The sequence below is a fragment of the Notechis scutatus genome, chromosome 1 (assembly GCF_049901735.1).
Source record: "Notechis scutatus isolate UNSWTSFEM ecotype Mainland chromosome 1, rNotScu1.2, whole genome shotgun sequence".
NCBI classification, from domain to species: Eukaryota; Metazoa; Chordata; class Lepidosauria; order Squamata; family Elapidae; genus Notechis; species Notechis scutatus.
This window is the reverse complement of record NC_142009.1, coordinates 104,972,736-104,996,682: the sequence shown is the minus strand read 5'-3', so window position 1 is coordinate 104,996,682 and position 23,947 is coordinate 104,972,736. Positions and strand designations below refer to the sequence as shown.

The 23,947-nt window shown below is 38.9% G+C and overlaps 1 protein-coding gene across 1 annotated transcript in view; it reads left to right on the top strand.

Moving 5' to 3' along the window:
- Positions 1-23,947, top strand: part of FIG4 (FIG4 phosphoinositide 5-phosphatase) — an 86,568-nt gene that overhangs the window by 44,443 nt on the left and 18,178 nt on the right. The window contains exons 13-19 of the mRNA XM_026666664.2: positions 4,947-4,992; positions 5,512-5,660; positions 6,645-6,811; positions 8,410-8,548; positions 11,579-11,637; positions 14,083-14,230; positions 14,906-14,989. Of these exons, the coding sequence (XP_026522449.2) occupies positions 4,947-4,992; positions 5,512-5,660; positions 6,645-6,811; positions 8,410-8,548; positions 11,579-11,637; positions 14,083-14,230; positions 14,906-14,989 (792 nt within the window). The remainder of the gene's footprint in view (positions 1-4,946; positions 4,993-5,511; positions 5,661-6,644; positions 6,812-8,409; positions 8,549-11,578; positions 11,638-14,082; positions 14,231-14,905; positions 14,990-23,947) is intronic.

Below are 23,947 nucleotides of genomic sequence, written 5' to 3'. Positions count from 1 at the left end.
TTTTCAAGTAAAACTTCGGTTTGCAATTTACTGATGGTGATTTTGTCAATGCCAATGGTGTTTAAATGGTGTTTTGGAATTGCATCTGCCTATTACTATTTGGTGGCTCAGTAGCTGAGTTTGGCAGTTAGAAAGTCAGCAGTTCAAATCCCTAGCACCATATAATGGAGTGAGCTCCCGTTACTTGTCCCAGCTTCTGCCAATCTAGCAGTTTGAAAGCACGTAAAAAATGCAAGTATAAAAATAGGGACCACTTTGGTGGGAAGGTAACAGCACTCTGTGCACCTTCAGCATTTAGTCATGCCGGCCACATGACCATGGTGATGTCTTTGGACAGCACTGGCTCTTCAGCTTAGAAACGGAGATGAGCACCGCCTCCTAGTGCCAGAAATGACTAGCACGTGGGGGAACCTTTACCTTACTACTATTTGTACTATTTTTGCTTTCTTTTGCCTTAGTCATTCTACTTTTGTTTGATCTTTGTAGTTTTTTTTCCAGTTGTTTCTCTTCTCTTCTGCTGACATCAGGTACAACATCCACTATACAAACTTGTTTGTTTTTCTTATCAACAATTGTTAAGTCTAAGGTGTTAGGCAGTAGGTGCTTTCTGTTTGAATTCTGAAGAGTACTTTAGCTTCTTCATTTTTATTACTTTCTTTATTAAATTGCCTCTTCAGTTCTTGCTAGCAGGCAAACTGTATTTCTTGCAGATATTCTAATGCAGCATTGTTGCTACTTTGTCATGCCGTTGTTTGTAGTCAGTCTGTGTAATCTTGTAGCAGCTAACTAGGTGATGCACTATTTCTTCAACTTCCTTGCGGGGGTGGCATTTACTGTCTGTTGCTGTTTTCTGAATTCTGGCTTTGAATGCATTTGTTCTTGTGCAGCCAGAATTAACCCCTCTCTCTTTCTTTGATTTTCTTGCCCTTAGCCATTGCCAATTTTGTTGTTATCTGCCTTGCCTGCTGTTTTTTTTTAAGGTAGTAGCATGCAATACTTTGACTTGCTATGTCTCTTTTCTATTCCTTATTTGATCTTTCTTGTAGGCCAGTTTGGTCTCTCAATTTCCGGCTTCAAAAACTAAGAAAGATATCTTGAGATTTTTCTGAGCAGTTTCTTTTATTGTTCCTCACCTATAGGCAGAAATCTTGTAAACCTAAAGCAGGCCTCTTGCACCATTAAACATATACTCTGAGAACTAGGAAGGAGCCGTTTTAACTCTCTTTTTCCACATAATCTTATTTTGCTCCTCTAGTATGTACTCCCTCCCTCCTGGCAATCTGGATTACAATTCACCACACTCCAGAACTTAGTGAGTCTTCATGGTGCATCTTCAAACTTCAGTGCATCTTCAGAACTTCTTCTAATGCACTTTTTTCCTCTTCAATCATCTGGTGTACTTGCAACATTCCTCACCCACTGATTTTCCTTAGGAAATAGAGTCTGCCAACATCACTGCATGGATGATGTCATTCATTGTCATTATTTTTCTAGTCTTCCTATCTAGGGCTTTCAGTTCTACTTGAACTGAATCCACGATTTCAGCTGTGTATCTAATGACTGGGATTGCCTAGTTGTTAATTGCCTTGATGGTATTTCCTTCAGAGAATATTGGACTTTGAGATCTTTTTCACTCTTGTAATGTATTCACTTCTAACCTTATTCTTGACTTCAGTGTGCTTGATGTTTTCAGCCTGAACAATGTCTAGGTATATATAGTGATCTTCTTCATCCAGTCTCTTGATGTTATTTTTTAGAGGATCTTGATTCCTTCCGTCTACACTGTTTTTCCTTTGCTGATACTGAAGGTGGCACATTTGCCCAGTCTAACTCCATTGTAATATCTTGGCTGTTTACATGAACAACATTGAGCAATTCTACTTTAGGTGATGTTTTTTACATACAGCTTCAGATAGTCCATGTAAGGCAGGTGGCATAGTCTGGCAGATGTTTTTGATGTTTGAAAGCCATGGCCTGATTTGCTCAGTATTGTTGACAGTAGAATCAGGGCAATGACAAACAGCACTGATGATATTGTTATCATTTAAATGTATATGCTGCCTAACTCCAAAGACTCTGGATGGTTACAAATGAATAGAATAGAATGCAAAGTTGGTAGGGACCTTGGAGGTCTTCTAGTCCAACCCCCTGCTCAGGCAGGAAACCCTATACCATTTCAGATAAATGGTTGTCCAATCTCTTCTTAAAAACTTCCAATGTTGGAGCATTCAAAAATTCTGGAGGCAAGTTGTTGCATTCATTAATTGTTCTGTCAGGAAATTTCTCCTTAGTTCTTCTCTCTTTGATTAGTTTCCATCCATTGCTTCTTGTCTTGCTCTCAGGTGCTTTGGAAAATAGCTAAAATGTTAAAACAAGGGAAAAAAATGCAGTGACAGACAAAAAGATGTCAAGGATGACAGAAAAAACTCAGACATGAACAAAAAGAAACAAATCCATACAATCCAAAGGGAGTTTCAGTCACCCTCATTAAAGGCCTGGTTGAAGAAGCGGGTTTTCAAGGCCCTTTGAAACAGCAGCAGGATGGGGGTCAGCCAGATCTCATTAGCAATTTCATTCCAGAATCAATCTTAGAGCCAAATTTGAATGCAGAGTTTTATAAGAAATGTTTACTTACCCCATTCCTAATTGATAGAAACCTATTCATTTAACTGAACATATGTAACTCTGAACTGGTTCACTTTAGAAAAAGAATGTGGACAAGACAGACAAAAGTAGTAAGAGAGCACGTGCCTTTTTTCCTAGTTGCATAGCAATTAAAAGAGTTGAAATCCAAATACAGATGACACCAGACTAGAGAAGTACTACATGTCTTACCCATAGAATACATTGTTATGTACCTGAACACTAGTATGCTTTTGGTCATCTCTTTTTTAAACTGGTTCAGAGTAGTATTTACATCATTCATTATATATGCAGACATTGTAGGAATCTTTAAAACAAAACAAACTAATTTATCAAATTTATCAAAAGGACTATTGATTTTTCATTACAATTCATGAATTAATTTGGGAATGTTATACAGTTATTGATCAAGTGCATAGAATTCTTTAATACAGTTAATATATCTTCATGCATTATTCAACAGTGCCATTAATATTAAAGAATAATATTTAATATTAACAGTCACTTCATTTATTATGGGATGTATTATGAGATGGTCTTGGGAACAATTTATCTTAAGGTTTGAGCTTTCTCTTCCCTGCAAAACTTATAGCATCATCTATATGTTAATGTCATTTCCCAGTAATTATGCAGGAAGTGTTTTCCCTAGATGAAAGCATGATAAGAAGTCTCAGCTCTTGGAGTTGGCAGAAAAATAACTGTTTAATAATAGAATCAGTCTTTCAAAATTCTCATCCTTTATGTTCTACATCAGAGGCGTCAAACTGGCGGCCCACAAGCTTGATGCATCATGCACAAGCCATGCCCACCCCAGCTCCGTGAAGGGAAAAAACTTTGCGATAACGTCATGTGATACCATGAATTTGACACCCATGTTCTACATGAAAGGATATCCCTGAAATTCCTTTCCCAAAAGTTCAATATTTGCAACATATTAGCTAATAATTGTTAGTTTTCCAGCAGCCCAGTATTTTAAATAAAATTGTAGAATATTCATGAACCTTCATATATTTTGAAAATTAGAATCTAGCATGGTCTACTAGGCCAGAGAAAAATGCCTGCTGTTTAAGGAAAGGAATGCTAAATAAATCATAACATTGTTGCTGGATGGAGTAAGGAAATAAAGCTTAAGGATTTTAAATATTGTTTTAATTACAACATATAAGAAGAGCACTATTCAGCAATAATAAAATTAAACCAAAAACATCCAGAAATGTAAAATGAATTTTAACAAAGTAAAGTAGACAACAAAGAAAGAAATTCTACTTTATACATCAAACTTATAGTTACTTATTGGTTTACAAAAATATAATATAATACAATTATTAGATACAAAATACTATTGTAAAATATAAAATCTATGCCAACAAAGAATGTATTATATCAGCCTTTGATTAGTAGAAAATAATGACTTTTTCAGGACTGATAAATTCCTTATTTCCAAAAATAATGTTACATTTCCAATTACTCAATTATTTTTTTTACCAACTCCTCACCTCCTCATCCTATCCCACACAGAACTACCATAATTCTTCCTAGTTAGATATCAGCATTTTGACATATAATTAACTCACATTAATTTCTTTAGCATTTAAACCTTTCCGTGGATATCTATTTGCATACAGTAAACTATCATTCCCCCAAAATGTCAACAATTCACAAGACCATATCATGAGTAGGGGTACAGTGATTCACATGGTTAAGGACGCTAGGTTAGCAAGCTTACGTTCCAGATCCGAGTGCTGCTGATCCCATTACTCACTCCAGCTCCTTGACAGGGACATGAAAGGATGTCCCCAGTCAATAGTGATGTCATCAGCTAATTATTTCAATCCTGAAGCACCACTACAAAGTCCCTCCAACACAAGTGGGACAGGGTCATTTCAGTGAGTGAACCCTCAATTTTTTTACAGAGAAAATCTGATGTCCATGATACGATAGACATGGGAGGCCAGAGAGCTCCCTGAAGAGAGTGGGGCAAACCTTTGGCCCATTTTGTGGGAGGGATTAAAGAATAAGAGGCAAAATATGTTTATTAAGTCTTACAAAGGCACATATTATCCCTTAACGCACACTAATTTTTCTGATTTTGAATATGTTCAGGGTAGTTTGGCCCCTTAAATATCCCAGTTCCCAACGAATCTCCCCAAATTTTGTTTCTTTCTGCTTTGTTGATATAGAGTTAATCTGCTGTACAAGGAGAATACTTCATCAAAATTCCTTCTTAAGAACTTAAAGTTTGAACAAGATTTTTATATAGAGAAAACTGTATCTTATAAAGCACTTGTATCTTTATCCTATAGATGGAATGAACTAGGAGGATATGTAGTTCCCAGTGGCCGTTTGCAGGTAAATGAAATGAAGTTTTTAAAAATTGTTGTTACAGTACTTATAGCTCAGAATTCTCAGATGGGCAAGCTATATTTATCACTAAGGAAAGCAGTCTTTTGGGGAATTGTGAATTTATATAAAAGTGATGCTTCTAGTTTATGTTCATAAAAGCATTTTAAAAATAATACACTATAAGTAGATAATACAGCATATCTCATAGCAAGGAAACTCATAATACAAATATTTGATTATCTGATCAATGTTAAGGAATTTGGAAATCTATGAAAATCTTACTTGGTTACAGCCGATATAGTTAATCTTGGATCAGAAAAAGAAAGCACAGCATATCCATAAGCAGAATTTCCCCCCCATGAATAAATGCTTGTAGACAAATGTGCAGCTTTGAAGATTATGTTCTGTGGATTGAGAGCAAAAAAAAAAAAAAAAATTAAATTCCTACCCTGAAGGAGACTTTGGCATTTACTGATGTGTTTGGAGCTAATTACAGACTCTGTATTTATGAAAATGATTTTTCAGACAGGAGTTCTTCGAACCAATTGTGTGGACTGTTTAGATCGCACAAATACAGCCCAGTTTATGGTTGGAAAATGTGCTTTAGCCTACCAACTTTATTCCTTGGGATTGATTGACAAACCTAATCTTCTGTTTGACACAGATGCTGTTAGGTAGGTAAGACTTTCCTTCTGCAAGATTTAGTAAATGCAGCCATTTGTTTTACACTACTAATTATTTTCTAAACTTCTGTTTCTACACCTCATTTCACATTAACTTGAATATTTTAGCATATTTAAATACAATTTTGTTTATCTGGCAGCTGAAAAATCTTTTTCTATTCCCAAAGCATGGATGGATAGATGGATTTATTTATTTATTGCGGAAACATCTTTGCTGTTCCAATTTAATTACTCTAAAGCAGTTTTTGTATGGTTCTAGTTGACTTTAAATTGGCATGTAATCTTTCTCAAATCTTTTTGGTAAAAATTAAAGTGAGCTTTGTGAAATTGGAGAGATTCTTCAGTTCCTGCAAGATTGAATGACAAATGATAATGGATATTGGTTATGAGAAAGATTAAATTAAAATGCCAGTTAATAATGAAAAATAATCTGTTTGCAACAAGGTTCTCTAATTTAATACCCAAGAAAAATATTTTTATGTTTGGCTTTTAATGCTCTCCTCTATGCTTTGTTTTTGGGAAACGCTTACAGATTCAAAGATCAGTTGCCCATATGGATCAGGGGAATCAGACAGTAATGTGTGCTTTTACAAAGCTTGCGTTATAGCGATGTCCATGAATGTGTCCATTTTAGTTAGGATTTCAGTTGAGCTAGCTACAGCTTGTCAATGTTTTGTTTTAGCTGATAATTGCTGAGCAGGAACAACAGACAAAGCAAATCTCTGTGTGGGAGCTTTGCTATTGGCCATATGAGGTCAATATCAATTTTCCTTGCTTTGCTTTGAGTCATAGTTTCACATCTGTATTGTCTGGATATAATGGAAATTTGTAATTTGTACTCTATGTTAGTGATAAAGCCCTAAATTTACCGCATGGCAATATATTTCTGCCTGCTCAAGAAATAGCTAATGGTTTCTCATTTGTATCTGTTCCACTAAGATGCAATTCTAAACTATGTTGCTCTTCCTGCTTTAGATTATTTGAAGAATTATATGAAGATCATGGGGATACATTGTCACTCCAATATGGTGGCTCTCAACTGGTTCATAGAGTAAAAACCTACAGAAAAATAGCCCCATGGACACAGCATTCTAAAGATATTATGCAAACTCTTTCAAGATATTATAGCAATGCTTTTTCAGGTATTGAATTGAATTCTGTGTTTGAAGATTTTTTCTCATATCATTTAAGAGGCACTTTAGAGATATTTTTTCTAATTAATAATAATGAATAGCAGTCAGGTTTGACAGAGAATAAAAGCAGCATGGATGTTGAGGTAATTCCCCGTTAGGGGAATAAGCGCATACAGGGAGACGTATTTGAGAGTAGTGTTTGAATAATACGCACACAGATACACTGTACAGTAAATGTAGGTTTTTACTTCCAGAAACTTTCAAGCAAAGTTCAAGATCAGCAATCCAAAGTCATTCACAGTTAAATCAGTCAGTTTTCAGTCCAGGGATAATCCAATAACAAAGTCCAGTGTCAAAAACAGTTCAGTATCAGACTTATATCAAATCCAGGAATATCAGTCAACAGGAAAAATAGAGGAATGGCAAAACTCTCCAACAGAAGAAAACAGAGAGACTCACTGAGATACACTCTCTTCTGAGACAACCCAGGTTTCTGGCTCCAGCTTATGGCCATTTGAGAAACCACACCCAATGACAGTTTTAGGATTCTCTTAAAGAGACAGTATTAAAATGTCTATCCTGGTTTATATATTTCCAACCCAAATACCTGTTAGGTGACTTATATTCCTAACAATGGTTATGTAGGTAGCCATAAGAAATTTTGTTTTATGAAAATAAAAGTATTCTCAAGTTGAGATAAGTTATTGTACATATGTACAATTGTATAATAAGTCCATGGTGTATCCAAATTTAATTTTCCATGTATTGTTGTACTGGAAATTGATTTACACATAATAGCCAAGGTTGTAGAATAGAATAAATTATTTATTGGCCAAATGGGATTGGACACACAAGGAATTTGTCTTTGGTGCATAAACTCTAAAGATAAAACATATAAGTGATAAATCATAGATAATAGATTTGTTACACATAAACTGTGAGCTGTTGAATAGACTCTTCTCATGATTCCTGTTTTGCTAAATAAAAATATGTTAGTTAATGAAGGGATCATTTTTACAGCAGAGATTTAGAAAACTCCCAAAAAGTATAATAGGGAAGCATTCAAGGAAGAACCCAGCTTCCCAGTTTAATGTGAAAGAAATAATTGGAGAATAAGTTCTGTAGAAGATAAATCTATAATTAAACTGAGATTGAAATAAAATAAAATTGATTTTAAGGGGAAAGGGAAATGGAACTTATTGGGTTAGGCATCATGGAACAGCATATTAGAAAACATATGGAAAGGGTATAGAAAACATACAGATATATGCCTAAGTGCATGCAAATTGCCTCTGTATTCTGTTTTCTTTGTAAGGAGGGTATAGGGCTATGTATGAACTTATCTAAAGTGATTGGCTGCTGCAGGCAGGAAGAAATACCCAGAATATAATGATGACTTTTTGTGTACTTTTGCAAATATGTTAAAATATAATTTGAAACAAAAATTCTGTTTACAGCTGTATACTGGGTTTCCTATAATCTTCTGTCATTCAACTCTACTTTCCACTATCCCCATTCCAATTTTAAGCTTTTGGGCAGTAAAATGATAAATTTTGTGTGAACATGTATTTAAAAAAAAATCAAATCCCCTTCCTTGTATCTTTTAGATGCCGACCGGCAAGATTCTATTAACTTGTTTCTAGGAGTATTTCAGCCTGAAGAAGGAAAGTCTCATCTCTGGGAACTTCCTACTGATTTTTATTTGCATCAAAAGGACACAATGAATCTTCTCCAGACAAGGCGAAGGTATTTCATTTCAATATTCCCTAAGCACAGAAAATCAAATAGTTCCATTCCATCCTATGTTTTAGTGGGTTATACGGAGCTTCAAGAGAAAGAACGTATGTTTTTTCTGCCACTTTTACTAATGGGAACCTGTGCAAGAGTTTTTATTGCAAGCAGAAACTTCCATTAATAAATTTTACTTTTTCAAACTCTTTCCATTCATACAGTTATTTATTTAGTTATCAAAGTTGTGTAGTCATCTATCTCACAAAAAATGACTCTGGGTGGCATAGAACAATCAAATAACACAACAAATATAAAAACATCAGTTATGAAGATACTGTATAAAAATCCACCTTAAAAGATGATATAAAAACAAAGATTGCACACAGGGCTCTTTCAATCCCATAGCAAGCAAAAGGGACCTCTGCATGCAATTCTGCCCTGTTGTATCTCAACCAAATATATTAAGCATTATTTTCCCGACTGCTGTCAGCAATCTCTTTCTGCTCTATCTAATTGAAATAAGTAATGTTTAAATTATCAAGCAGTAGACAGATGTCACAATGAAAGGAATTAGCAAGGGAACCCTCAAAGATCTTTTTTCAGAACTAAAGTATTTCAACTTCTTTATAAATAAACTGGACTTAGCAGCACAGAAGCACATTGGCTGGTAGGGTTAATTCAGGGTGCTAAAAACAAAAGAAATATTGAAGAGTTCTAAAATTGTTTCTCCAAACTAAATAAAGATTGAAATGAAAAGCTATATTGAAGTAGAAGTTTAATGGCATGTACACTGGAACAAAAATATATTTTAGAATTGGAAAACATGCTACTACTTAGATCAAAATGATTAGGAGTATTGAGCAGCTGAACTATGAGGAAGAGTTTCAGCATTTGTACAGAGAGAGAAAATGATGTGATATTCAGAATACAGAATATAAAATTATGATAAATTGCAGAATCATCATCAGGTAATATAAGAGATAATTTTAAGAGAACTAGATAAACTTATGATGATCTGACAATGAATGGGTACCACTCAAATTCTCAGTACTGCTTACAGGATCAAATGCATGAATATTACTTATTGTATATTACTTGAATATTACTTATTGTAGAACAACATGAGTAGGAGTTATTGCATTTATGTTCTGTGTGTAAAAGTATCCCATTGGACACTACCAAAAGCAATATTACGAGACGTTGTATTATCATGATACAGTTACAATACAAAGATAGTTTACACTGTAAACTCTTGATCTTAATGTCAGTTTAGTTGATGCCTTTGATATATGATTCAGAATTATAGGCTGTATCTCAATTTGTTCAGTCAGAGTGACCATGATGGAGAAAGCAGCTAAAACTTATTCTTTGATTATATTGGTTTGTAAACTGTACAGTCTTTGTAGAGAATGGCTTTTTGATGACTAAGGCTAAGATGATTATCCCTAGCAATATGAAGAGAGAAATGTTTAGTCACCTTCAGAGATCTCCATCATGCCACTCAGAGAACGAAAACAAAGCAAGAACATGGTTGATGGCCAAAATGACATGCACACACCCAGAAATTGAAGAGTGTAAGGATTTGCCAAGAGTCGAAGACAAAGAAGCTTTTACACTGGTGGGAAATACTACTAGTTTTAATGTTAGCAGATACATATATTTGCTTCTAATATATTGCAAGAGAAAATGTCTGAATAGTTTTATTACATTTTTAGAATACACAGTTGATTGGCTTGGAACATTTCCCAGCAAAGTTACTTGTAGGCCCTCTATTAAAGACACCCTTCCATCTTAATATATTTGCAAATAGTCCCAAAGGTGTTTTTTTCAAAAGATAACTGGACTTTGTTAGTTTTTTTTCTTTTGAAAACATTTCACTTCTCATCCAAGAAGCTTCTTCAGTTTTAATAATCTCTTCAAATAACTTTTCAGTCTAAGATTTTTGATCATGAAGTATATTTTCTATTACGAGACCTATGGAATGAGAAAGCATACTATCACAGTTGGCTAAATGATGAGTTTTTAAATCATGAGATTCAGTGTGCTTGGTAACAGCATAAGGTTGGCAGTTGGAAAGGTATGATTTTACTTTGTTGACATATTAATTAGTAGGTAAAAGATACTGATACAAAAGACATTTGAAAGAGAATGAAATAACCTCAAGTTGTGAACCTCAAGTTCGATGAATGATTAGTAGGATTTTAATATCAGGTATAGTAAACTAATCTAGCATAGGAGTATTTTTGACAGTTGGTTCTATTTCACAAATGCCAGAAACTGAGAGAGATGGAAGTTGGGACAAATTCATCAATACTAAGTTAAACATTTGGGAGGAACTATGCAGCAGTACAGTTCTGCAGCAGCCAGAAGCTAAACATATGAGTAATGTTCTGTTCAATCCCTGTTATTCAGAATTAAGATCGTTTAAACTTTTACAAATACTTTTTGAAAAAATAATTTAATAATCAATGTAAATACATAGTTTTTTTAACATAAACAAGCAATGTTGTAATTGCTTCATGTCACATTTTATAATGGAAGGGGAAGAAGTATATTTCTGTTGCTTTAGGATTAATTATCTATAATTAAAAGTGTGCTGGAGATGAATTATTTTTAAGGATGGTATGTTGTTTTACTTTAATGGGGTGTTCTGTTAAGAATGATATACATCCTTGACTGAAGTAAGGAATGTATTATATGCAAAAGGAGGGTATTAAGCTAGACAATTATTTAACCTCAACCTCACAGCTTTCTCGTTTACCTTTAAAATAGTTCTAATTTTCTGCATGATATCATCAAGAATTTATAATCTAAAATTTGACATCATGAGTATTGGAAAAAGAGGCTTGGATGATACGGATATATAATTTTGTATACATATATTTGGGATTAGCAACTGTAGGGCATGAGGAATAGGGTGAGGGTTTGGGTAGAGGTCTCCAAGAGCAGCAAGCATCATGTGGCAAGAGGCAATTGCAAGTGTAAGATATGTGAAGGATGAAGGAATGCTTTTTTCATTTTATGTTTTTGTTTTTTTGTTTAAAGCTACACTTTTTGGTGGACTCCTGGTGTTTTAAAATATTTGCCACTGCCTTTTGATGAAGGTAAATTATACTTGTATAGTAATGAAAAACCTGTATAACCTGTATCATATGCAATATAAAATGGACCTAATAAAAATAATTCCCTAACATAGTGGTGAATTAAGCTTGCATGTTGTTAATGAGGCATTATCCCTTTATGTAGCTATATGAAATATGGATTTAGCAGTATATAATACTCTGATTATCTCGCTTATCCATCTTTATATATTATGTTTTCCTCATTTTTCAACTTCATGCACTAATATAATTAAGGAAACTGGATTCGAGAGATATTTTGCTTGTTTTTCTCCTGTTTTAATGGATGAAGTTGCATGAAGAGCTATTTGATAAACTGAAGGACAAAAAGGAGAAGAACAAGAAAATTGAAAGAGGGGCAGGTAACTGAAACAGAATACTAGCAAATAGCCCGAGTCTGCCAGGACCATAAGGAAGGCTGGGGCTCAGAATGAATTAAGACTTGCAACAAACATGAAAACTAACAAAAAGGTTTCTGTTGATATGTAAGAAGAAAAAATAAAATCAAGAAAATGGTCAGTAACTAATGGAAGACGATGATAAGATGATGATGAACAGCAAGAAGAAAGCACAAATGTTTAATTCTTTCTTTGCGTCTGTCTTCAAGCAAAAGAGAAATATAATCCAACTTATCAAAAGCAGCACTGTGGGAGACTGAACAGGAATGCAAGTCAAAATAGGGAAGGATTTGGTAAGAGAATACTTATCTGCTTTGGACAAGTTAAAATGTCCTGGGCCAGATGGTTTATATTGTAGGATACTGAAGGAGCTGGTAGATGTGATTTTGGAACAACTGAGTGAAATCTTTCAGAACTCCTGGAAAAGAACTGATGTGATTTCTTCAAAATGGGAAAAAAGGATCTAGGAAAATACAGAGCAATCAGCTTGGCATCAATGCCTGTGAAAATCCTGGAAAAGATAAGCAAACAATGGATGAGTGGATCAAAGAAATGCTGTGAACATAGTATAACTTAGACTAAGACATTTGATACAAAGTAGACCACAGCCTACTTCTTGGTAAAATAGAACAATGTGGAAGATAAATTACAATAGCATCACCAGATGAATTTGCATTTGGCTGACCAACCACACTCGGCATGTGGTTCTCAATGGAACTACATCTATGTGGAGAGAAGCATGCAGTGGGGTACCTTAAGGTTCTGACTTGGGTTGAGTGCTCTTCAACATCCTCATAAATGACCTAAATGAGGAGACTGAAGGGATGTTCATCAGATTTGTGGATGACATCAAGCTGTGGAGAATTGCTAACACTTTGGAAGATGGACTCATGACTCAGAAAGATCTTGAAATAGTTGAGCATTTGGGCCTATCCAACAAGATGCAGTTCAGTGGCATGAAGAGTAAAGTCCTGCACTTAGGCAGGAAAAATCAGATACATAGATACTGGCTAGGGATTACTTTGCTCAACAGAAATACCTCTGAGAGAGATCTAGGTGTCCAAGTTTGCCACCACTTAGGTATGTGTCAGTAATGTGCTGCTGCTGCCAAAAAAAGCCAATGCGATCATAAGCTACATCAACAGAGGGATCACAGAAAATGATAGTATCATTCTATTTTGCACTTGTGAGGCCTCTTTTCGAATACTGCATTCAGTTCTGGTCACCATGGTATAAAAAAGGCTATAGAAAAGGTGTAGAGAAGAGCAGCAAAGATGATAAGGAATCTGGAGGCCAAATTACCTGATGAATAGGTAAGGGAATTACGTATGTTTAGCCTACTGAAGAAAAAACCTGGGAGAGATCTTCCAATATTTGAAGCTGTCACAGAGAAGGCGGTGTCCTACAAAGCATCTAAGGGTAGGACAAGAAGCGATGGGTGGAAGCTTATCAAAGAGAAATAAGGAGGAATTTCCTGACAGTAAGATTAATGATTAATTAATGATTAATCAATGGAACAATTTGTTTCTTAGAGTTTTGGATGCTCTGTCACTAGAGGTTTTCAAGAAATTTGGGTAACCATTTGTCTGGAATGGTATAAAGACTTTGGGCAAGGTGTTGGAACTAGAAGATCTTCAAGGTCCCTTCCAGTTCTATGATTCTAGGTGGACTTAACTAGCAATAGAGCACTGTTCTGTGTTGTGATGGCCCTTCAGGCCAAAAACCTGATTTGTTTTTGTAATATATGTATTGTCACTTATCTAAAGTCATTAACAGAAGTTAGTTGGCTGGGGAAATTGGCAGGGGAGACATGGAGAGGGACTTATTTGCTACTATTTTTTAAAAAAATAGAAGAGGAGAGGTCATATATTCTAACATGGAAAGTGATTAATCCTCAATATGCTATTAATAAAAATATTAATAAAATGACCAAAAAGAAACATTTAATTGGATTCAATGCATCCACAAATTTACAAGTTAATGCAAGCAGTATTTTTCCTTTTCACTTAGAAGTATGATTTGCTTGTTTTAGTGACATGTGCTGAAAACCAGAGGAAGTTAATAGTGAAGCGATTTCATAAGTTTGATGATGAAATTGATATTCAGAATGATTTTTTTCGACCATATGAACTCAGCAGTTTCGATGACATCTTTTGCTTGGCAATGACAAATTCAATGCGGTATGCTTATTTTATTTTTATTTGATGTTGCATTTTGAACTTGCTTTTTTACTCCCAACTCTTATTCAATTTTCTTTAAAAAGTATATAATAGAAAACATACCTTAAGACAGAAACAGCAATGGACTGTTAGAAATTACATACTGTTTCTCTTTTAATTCAATAAATGATGTGCTAAATACAATAAAATTCTGTTTTGTGTGCTTCCAGTTTCAAAATAAACTTAGTTTTGTCCAGTTTCCATCATAGTGCATTTATAAACCAACCTAGTTTTGCAGGAATTCACCAATATAAAATGTTCTGAAATATTTGCATTTTGCTGATAAACGTGTGGGATAGGTTGGCTGTGTGCATCATTTATCAAGAAGTGAATTTGACATGGTTTGGATTATTTAACAAGAGGAATATCATTTAATATATGCAGAAAACAGTGATGTTGGAAATGTACAGTCAACCAGTATACAAATAAATCACTTCCTAACTTCCGTGTGTGTGTACGTGTATGCTGTGTGTGTATGTACGGTGTATATGTACACAATACACAGTACACACAAACACACATTTTATGGCAATTATGTCTGAAATACTCTTGTTGTCCAGAAAAATATTGCTCCTGAAAAGTAATATAGCTTTTTATATGATTATTGATTTTTCTTTCTCCTCCGCATTTCTTCAGAGATTTTATGCCCAAGAATGTTCCCATTGATCCCAGCCCATTTACTGTACGTAAACCAGATGAAACTGGAAAATCTGTTTTGGGGTAAGGAATGAAGTGCTGTAAAAAAGCATAATATTGTTTTATTTATTTAGCTATATTCACGTTACCTGCTATTGCTCTGCTATTAGATAGAATGCAGTGTGAATTCGACCAATGAGTATTTCTTGTGTTAAAAGGTTATAAGCAGATTAGGCACAGGGGTGAAATGTATGCACAAGGCTGGGGTTTGAATTTCAGCTTCTAAATCTTGAGTAGTTTAATAGATTTGCAGTAAACCATCTTTCTGCCTGCAGAACCCACAAAAGGAGATCAGCATCTGTCTTTCCTTTTGTCAAAGAGATTTATGCTGTTCTCTTTTCTTCTGGACTCCACTAGTAGCTGGATATCTACATAAACCAAACTAAGATAATAATACCAAGTAATGGTAGTATAACTATCTGCCAGGGTGCCAGGCAGCAAATTCAATGCTGTTCCCCCCCTCTCCCCCCCCCAGAAAAGCAAATGGTCTCTTCTAATGGGAGAGTAAAAAACAAGAATAATCTAACAATTACCGGACTATGCTAATGTTTTATTGCCATTTGATGCTTTAAATTTCTTTTCAGCATTTCTGCTGTTAATTCCTTTATATTAAAGGTTATAAGTGTTTTTGCTGATCTATCTAGTGTTTAGGTTCCTTGTTTAGCGATATTTCTGTTATTGGGGCAGAACTCAAATCAAATCAGATAAGCATCCTTCTTCTGTTTTCTTCTTTCTTCTTTGCATTAGTTCTTCAACAGCCATCTTAGCAAAAGTCATTCCTATTTCTTCAATTAGGCTTATCCCCACACTTCAAGATAGACAGTTACTGATTAAACAGCTTGGCAGTGCAGCAGCTGATAAAGGAAGAATTATACAGAAAGATGTACCATTGCAGGAATTTTTAATGTGGGATAGATAATGTCCTTTGGGTTCAGAGTATAATTCAGCCTCCTGACCCACTAGCAAGCTGCAGAAGGCTTTCTGATTGCTTGTGATCCACAGACTGCAAGTTATCTGCTCATTTTAAAGCAATAGATCTTTTTTTCCCAGGACAAAAATAGAAATGTATGCTAGTCTTAGTCTTGTTTCTTAATACCTTTTATACATACAAAATGTTGTGGTTCGCTAGCAGCCAGTCCAGACGGCGGAGTCAGACAGTGAGGAAGAAAGGGAACCAGTCAAGGAGTCTGGAGATGACTTGGACGAGGGTCCTACGTCCAATGCAGGGATGGGGCCAGGACCATCTGGGAGTGGGGTGCTGCTTTCGGAGCTTTTGGAGTCTGGCAGCAGTGAAGCAGAGGATCCAGGGGAACCTGTTCCCAGTGTACATGTGCGCAGAGCTGCTAGAAGGCGAGAGCAGCTGAAGCAGAAGGGGTGACTTGGGAGTAAAGCTGGGAGATGATTGCCTCTCCCATAAGGGATAAAAGTCAGTCCTCAAAGACGAAAGCTTTGCAGGAAGCAAAGCAGTCCAGTAATTTCCAAGTCTTTCTTGAAGCTCTGTACTCTGGTCATTTTTTTCTGGGTTTTGGGGTTGGTTTATGTTATAATTAATTGGACTTCTGTTTTTTGGCAGCATTCTACAGCACTGAAAAGCATGCTCTTATCTGGAGGAACTGTGTATAATTAGTTTTGGCTGGGAATGCAAGTAATTCCCAGCATTGCATTAGGTTTTACTTTTAAAATAAATTTGTGTTTCATTAAGTTTGATGAAACCTGGGTCAGAACACAAAATAAATAAAATATATTTATAATAGTATATTTAGCTTCTAAAATTAAAAAGGCAGAATCTTGTTCAGTTGATTATAGTATTAATTACATTTTCTGTACCTCTCATTTTTCTGATTATTTTCCAATCTTCTGCATTTCTAATGATATACTTCTTTTTGCTGATCTATTTTGCATTCAATATGTCTCTCTTTAGTTCCATGTATTTAAGATCTTATTTTGCTGCCAATGTTGCTATGAGGTACTAGTTCTGTTATGTTTTAGAAAAGTAACTCATACTACTATCAGATTCAGCTGAAATGAGATGAGTGCATCCATTGGTGCATCCATTTCGATTCATTTTTATTTATTCCTTAGCCTGAATTGGGAATGGAATTTTGGTAATTAAAGTTCAATACATGTGAAGGTCTGTAGGTTGAGATAAGTTCAGAGGTGGTATTCAGCAGGTTCTGACCAAGTTCTGGAGAACCAGTAGCTGTAATTTCGAGTAGTTCGGAGAACCAGAAAATACCACCTCTGACTGGAGATTTTATAGTATCTTTCCCCTGCCACGCCCACCAAGCCACACCCACAGAACCAGTAGTAAAAAAAAATTGAATCCCACCACTGGATAAGTTTATATAATCTGCATACTTCTTGGTTCTATGCTGGATTGCAGGAAAAGACTAGTTCTAAGGGTCTTTGCCTTTTGCAAAGAAATTGTTTGAGCCTTCACTTAATACGTGGTATTGAGAAGCATGACTTCTACACATATGTTTCCCTATTAAAATTTACTGTTGCAACACTGTTAACATTTTGTTCACCTGTTCCCACAGTGCATTAAGCAATCTTAAGAATTCACATCAGATCTAGAACTATACATACAAAAATTGCAGTTAATGGTCTTGTGACAGCTAAGGGTACAGAGTTTTCTGTGTTGGGAGATCTTCAAACTCTGTTGATTATCCTAGTTTTGCTCAAACATTTTGTAATGTGCCTGATAAAAGACTTTACTTTTCATGTTATAACTACTGAATCAAAACTAACTACTGCTTCATTTGAGTACTTACAAGATTTTTTCTTAAATTTTTACATTCTGTTCTTGTTTTTATTTTTAATGATCCCCTTTTTAAAAAGGAACATAAGGGTAGTTTCATTTCTTAATCTCTGTCCTCACTCTCTAAAAATCAATTTGCTGAAAGCAACATTCTTATATGTCTTTAAGGAGATAAATACTGTAATTGTATGCTAGTGATCAATAAGACTATCTGTACTGAAAATCAAAAGTCATATTTTGTTCTTAATATATCATGCCTCATATAGATCAATTGCATTTTTTCCTCTTGAAATAGTTCAGAGACGCATTACTCTTTCAATGATATCAGTGTCAAAATGTTCTGATCTTGATCTGGAGCCATTTAACTACTTCACTAGTTTGCAATTTACTGTTTTCTAGGCTGGACTTTTAAGTGTTGGCAAATGACTCAGTTCAGCTAACAACGTCATCCTTTGCTCTTTACCTTTGTTTGTAGAGTTTTACTTGATAATCTAAACATTAAAAGCCATTTTAAGTGGGCATTTCTTTCCTAATGTTTTTGCACCTCAGATTAAAATGTGTAGTCAAAGTCATAGATGACATGAAGGGCCAAATGGCCCAGAGGCAGAACAAACTGTAGTTTTAGCTGGAACAGAAAGTCTAACAGAATTTAAAGGATCAAGGACTCTAGCAAGTGGAAATAATGAAAGCATAGTATGATATTTTATGGAGAAATCCATGAAGCTTCTGTTAAGGGGGCATTATGTGCAATGTCTTACTGAAGCTATAATGTTCCAGATCTCTTAATCTGGAGGTATATCAGGGATAGTGGTGTCTCTCCTTCCTACTTTTCAAGTTTGAATGGTTTATTCTCCTGAGAGCCGTTCGGATCATCCAGAGAGTGGGAGGTGCTCCAGTCTGCGTCGTTGAAGGCTGAGCTTAATTACTGAGGAACGCTCCGCCCTCCATCACGTGGCTCCCTTGCATTCCCCAGTTTGCGCTCAGCCTTGGTGAGATTAGGCTGTGTAGTTCACCACTCCTGGCCGATTCAAGCGATTAGCTACTCAGGTTTGAATTATCGATCTAAAGGGACAATCCTTTCCTTCCTTAGCCTCTAGCGCATCATATAAGGGATGCAAGGGGAGCGCGTTTTTTTCACCCCCAGGGGGGTTGTAGAATGGGCGGCTTTTGCACTTCGGCGCCAATCCTCCCTCCCCAATTTGGACGTTTCCCTGCTGTTCTTCTCGCCGCGATCGCAGCGGCTTGGTTAAACGCGCCAGATAGCGCTGCTGGTATTCCCCCCCCCACACCGCTAACGCCGCTTACCACAGGTAGGGGAACAGCTCTAACTACCTTCTCTCGGCATTCTAGGTGCCAGAGAGGTCCCTACTCGGCCCTGAGCAGCCCGTGATTACAGGAGCGTGGGCGGCCGCCATTTTGGGCACCGCCACGTGTCGGGCGCCATTTTGAGGCCTCATTGTGCTGCGAAGTGACTGATTTTGCATATAGGCCTTTCAGCCAGAGGACCGGTTGATCAATCTGTGAATTTGGACAATATGTTGGCCTTCCGCAGCAGGCTCAGGGCAGGATTTAGCAGCCTATCCCTCCCGGTTGTTGCCTGGGAGCTCCTGCTGCCAGAGGCCTCATTACAGCCTCAGGCGTTCTAATTCGAAACATTGGTGTCAGTTAGCAGGAAGACTCATATAACAATAATAATTATAATATTATTTTAATAATATCAATAATAATATTAATAATATTAATAATATTATTATTATTATTAATAATAATAATATTACTATTGATTAACAATTGTATAACTGCTTTTTGCAGGTCTAGATACATATATATATATATATATATATATATATATATATATATATATATATATATATGTTTTCTTAAGTTTTGGGGTACTTACATGTATGGTGTTCGGCTTGGTTGGGTATTTTCCCACGTCATTGTAGTTCTTTTAAAGTTGTACAGCGTTTCAGCAGAATCTCATCTGCCATCATCAGGCTTCTGTATTGTGTCCGTCTGTGAGTCAGACTTTTACAGTAGTTTCAGATTTGAATTTGGGGCAGCCTATTGCTGTGCCAGAATGGTTTTTCTTCATCCTGATTGGTTGGGAGTCTTGGTCTGTGTTTATTGGTCTCGGAGTTTGCTGTGTTCTGCTTGATTGGTGTCTCTAATATCTTCTGTCTGTTTTTGGCTCTTTTTGTATCTTGATCAAATACAAAAGATACAAAAAGAGCCAAAAACAGACAGAAGATATTAGAACCAATCAAGGACCACAACTCGAGCAACAGACCAGCACCAATCAGATGAAGAAAAACCATTCTGCACACGCAAACTGCAAATCTGAAACACTTAAGTCTGACTCTGACAGGTCGAAGCTGATGATGCGAACTGCTGACAACTAAACTACAATGAACGTGAATCCGAACACCATCATACATATATATATATATATATATATATATATATATATATATATATATATATCACACACACACATATATAGACTTATTGTGAATTCATACCTAGTATTTTTTCATCTTATCGATATTGAATCTTAACATTCCTGCACCTATTGGATTCCAATCCTGGTGGTGCACAAGGATCTTAATAATTATACCAACTGCTATATTATAGAATTTGTACATCTAAATTCCAAAAGGTGTGTGTGGACCAGCTGAAAGGACACCCGGCCTTCGTTGTAGGTCGAACCCTTGGCGAGCCAACCGCCCTTAAAATTGTATTGCAGTCCTTTCTCTATAATGGCAGATGACAACTCCAACAAGCGCCCTTCTTTGAAGGCCAAATCTAAATCCTATCACCTGCGCAAACAGGCTAAGGAAGCCCCTAAGGAGACCTCTAAGGCTTCTCAGAGAGACGCCCTACGACGTCATAGGGCTCTAGAGAAAGAATTTGACAGGCGATCTAGAGAGGCACAACCGGTTCTTCCAACCCTCCCGCCCTCAGCTCCTTCTACCTCCAGACACCCCCCCCTCCTCCAGTTTGTTCTTCCCTCTCCAGGCACAGCCCATCCCAGGGACAACAGGTCCCCGGTCCATCGACCAGACGGACTCCTGAAGCTACATTTACGCCCAGGGCCGCTGGCCTGCGCCCGGAGGAGGCCGTCACATCAGAGATCCCTGCACACGTGCAGGCATGGATGGAACGGGCCATTCGCCAGGGGATAGCAGAGGGCCTTCAGCAGATGTCCAGGTCCGGTCCCCCCTCGGCGCCCGAACACGACCCGCCATCTGTCAGGTCCTCGCCCAGTTCGGATCCCTTTTGTGGTCAGGTACCTTTACAAGGGGGCAGCCCTCTCCCAGAAAGAGATCTGGAGGAGGCCATGGAGAACCTAGATCAGTTTGGGGTGGAGGAGGAATTGAAATGGGGGTCTATGCACCAAGAGGAGCCCCTATCGGAGGTAGACCCTATGGAGGGGGACATGTCCGAGGACGAGGGCCTCACCCCGGACCAACCCACAGTTACGGGACTGTTCAAACCACACATGTTCAAGTCGCTGTTATTTAAAGCCAGGAATATTTCTGGCCTGTCCGTGCAGCCCTCCTTGACTCTCTCCTCCCCGGCGGAAGGCCAGGAGGATGCCATTTTTAGACAGCCTGTGGTGGAGGCGGAGGTAATCCCGGCCCCACCCTTATTTCACGACCTGGTCTCGAACCAGCTGAATTCCACAAGCCCCCCCCCCCGCCCCATCCAGCCTGGACAAGAGGTTCTTCAACCTCGAGTCAACCTTCTGCGACTTACTTAACACCCCTGAGGTAGATGAGCCCATCGTTGGCCTGGACTCTTCGTCGTCCCCCAGTGATCCCCTAGAGGCCCTCAAACCCGAGGACAAGAGGTCTGAGCTCGCTTTTCGTAGGGCTCATCAAGCGGACACCTGGGCCATTAGATCGGCCACTGCCGCTTCCTTCTTCACCAGATCTTCTATCCGGTGGCTTCGTCAACTGAAGCAGCACGTCTCCCCCTCCAACACAAGGGCTCACCAAGACATAGCAAAATTGATGGCCGCGGCAGAGTTCTCCGCCGACGCCACCTACCACGCGGTTAAGTTTTCCGCACGAGCAATAACATCCCATGTCACAGCTCGCCGCCTGCTCTGGCTCAAGTACTGGCAGGCGGACATAAAAAACAAGGTTAAGCTGGCCACTGCCCCCATAAAGGGAGACAAACTGTTTGGTACTGCTCTGGACCCCTTGCTTTCTGAAACCTGAAGCAAGAAAAAATTTCTCCCTCCTCTTTTTCGGAGGTCAGAATCTAGAGCCCCTCAGCCATTTCGGAGAGGTTCCTCCCGTCCCTTCTACCAGCCTCCCTTCCCGCCCAGGTACCCTAGGCCCCCCTCCTTCCGGCCATTCCAGCCCCAGGACCGAACCGATCCGGGCGACAGGAACAGGAGGGGCAGCGGCTACAGGCGCCCCTTCAGGGGTTCAGGAGGGAAGCCCTTCCGGCGTAGATAGATCCCGTCCCTCCCTTCCCATCGGCGGACGCCTCAGGCACTTCGCCGACCGATGGGAGTCCTCCACTTCTGATGCCTGGGTCCGTGATACCGTCAGACTTGGTCTCACGCTTGAGTTCCAGCGCGCCCACCCTGACTTCTTTATGGCATCCCCCCCCCTCAAGGGACCCCTCCAAACGCAACTTAATGGATTCAGCAATCCGTCATCTCCTCACCATACAGGCCATTCAACCCGTCCCACCATCCCAGCGGGGGCAGGGGTTCTACTCCCACCTCTTCGTGGTCCCTAAATCCTCGGGCGAATGGAGGGCCATTCTGGACCTGAAACGCCTTAACCGTTATTTAGTTTATCGCAGGTTCAAGATGCACACCCTACAGTCCATCGTACTCAGCATCCGGCAGGGGGATTGGCTATCCTCCATAGACCTTTCCGAGGCATACCTTCACATCCCTATCCGGCCCTCCCATTTCAAATTCCTCAGGTTCTGCTACAACCATCGCCACTTCCAATATGTGGCCCTTCCCTTTGGGCTGGCCTCTGCCCCGAGAACCTTCACCAAGGTCCTCGCGGCCCTGGCGGCCCATCTCAGGAACCTCCCGGTCCGCCTCCATTGCTACCTGGATGACATCCTCATCCTCTCTCCCTCCAGAACCCAAGCAGAGAGGGATATTAGAGCCACTCTCTCGGCCCTCCAAGACCATGGCTTCCTAGTTAATTGGCAAAAGAGCCAACTGTCACCATCTACACGGATCACCCACTTGGGGGCCGTCATTGACTCAGTTCAGGGTAAAGTTTTCCTTTCCTCAGAGAGATTCCTTAGCATCCAGGAAGCCGTCAAACATATCAGGCGATCAAGGAAGGTAACAATTTTAGAATTGTCTAAATTACTGGGTAAAATGGTCTCTTGTATCTCCATTGTTCCATGGGCCCGTTTACAGACTAGATCCCTACAGTGGTTCTTGTTCCCGTTCCAGCAGACCGGCAGAAGCAATTCAAAGGCCTCAGTCAAGATGCCTTCAAGGGTCCTCACGTCTCTCCTCTGGTGGACCCGTCCCACCATCAACAAGGGCCATTTCTTCAAGGAGCCCCAATGCCTCACCCTCACCACAGACGCCAGCCTGTCCGGATGGGGCGCCCACATCCACTCCCTCTCAACACAGGGCAGATGGTCACAGGTAGAACGGGAATGCAGTATAAACTGGTTGGAACTCCGCGCGATCCACTTGGCCCTGCGCAATTTCCTTCCGCACGTACGCGGGCGGCATGTCCTCATACTCACGGACAACGTCACCGCCAAGGCTCACGTCAACCGACAGGGGGGCACCCAGTCTATCAGTTTGATGAGAGAGGCCGAGCGCCTTTGCAGTTGGGCGGAGTGCAATCTCCTCTCCCTCAAAGCCGAACACATCTCAGGGGTCTCAAACACCCAAGCGGATTGGCTAAGCAGGACCACGGTGGACCAGTCCGAGTGGCGCATCCACCCGTCACTGTTCAGGGAGGCGACCAGGATGTTCGGTCTTCCATTAGTGGATCTCTTCGCCTCCCCACTCAACACACAACTCCCCAGGTTTTTCTCCAGGTACCCCTCCCACGGGGCCGAGAATTACGACGCCCTCCGTTGTCCCTGGCCCACAGGGCTCCTATATGCATTCCCTCCACTAGCCCTGCTTCCCAGAGTCATCCAGAAGCTTATCTCCGAGAGAGCGGAGCTGATTCTAGTGGCCCCCTTCTGGCCCAGGCGCCCTTGGTTTG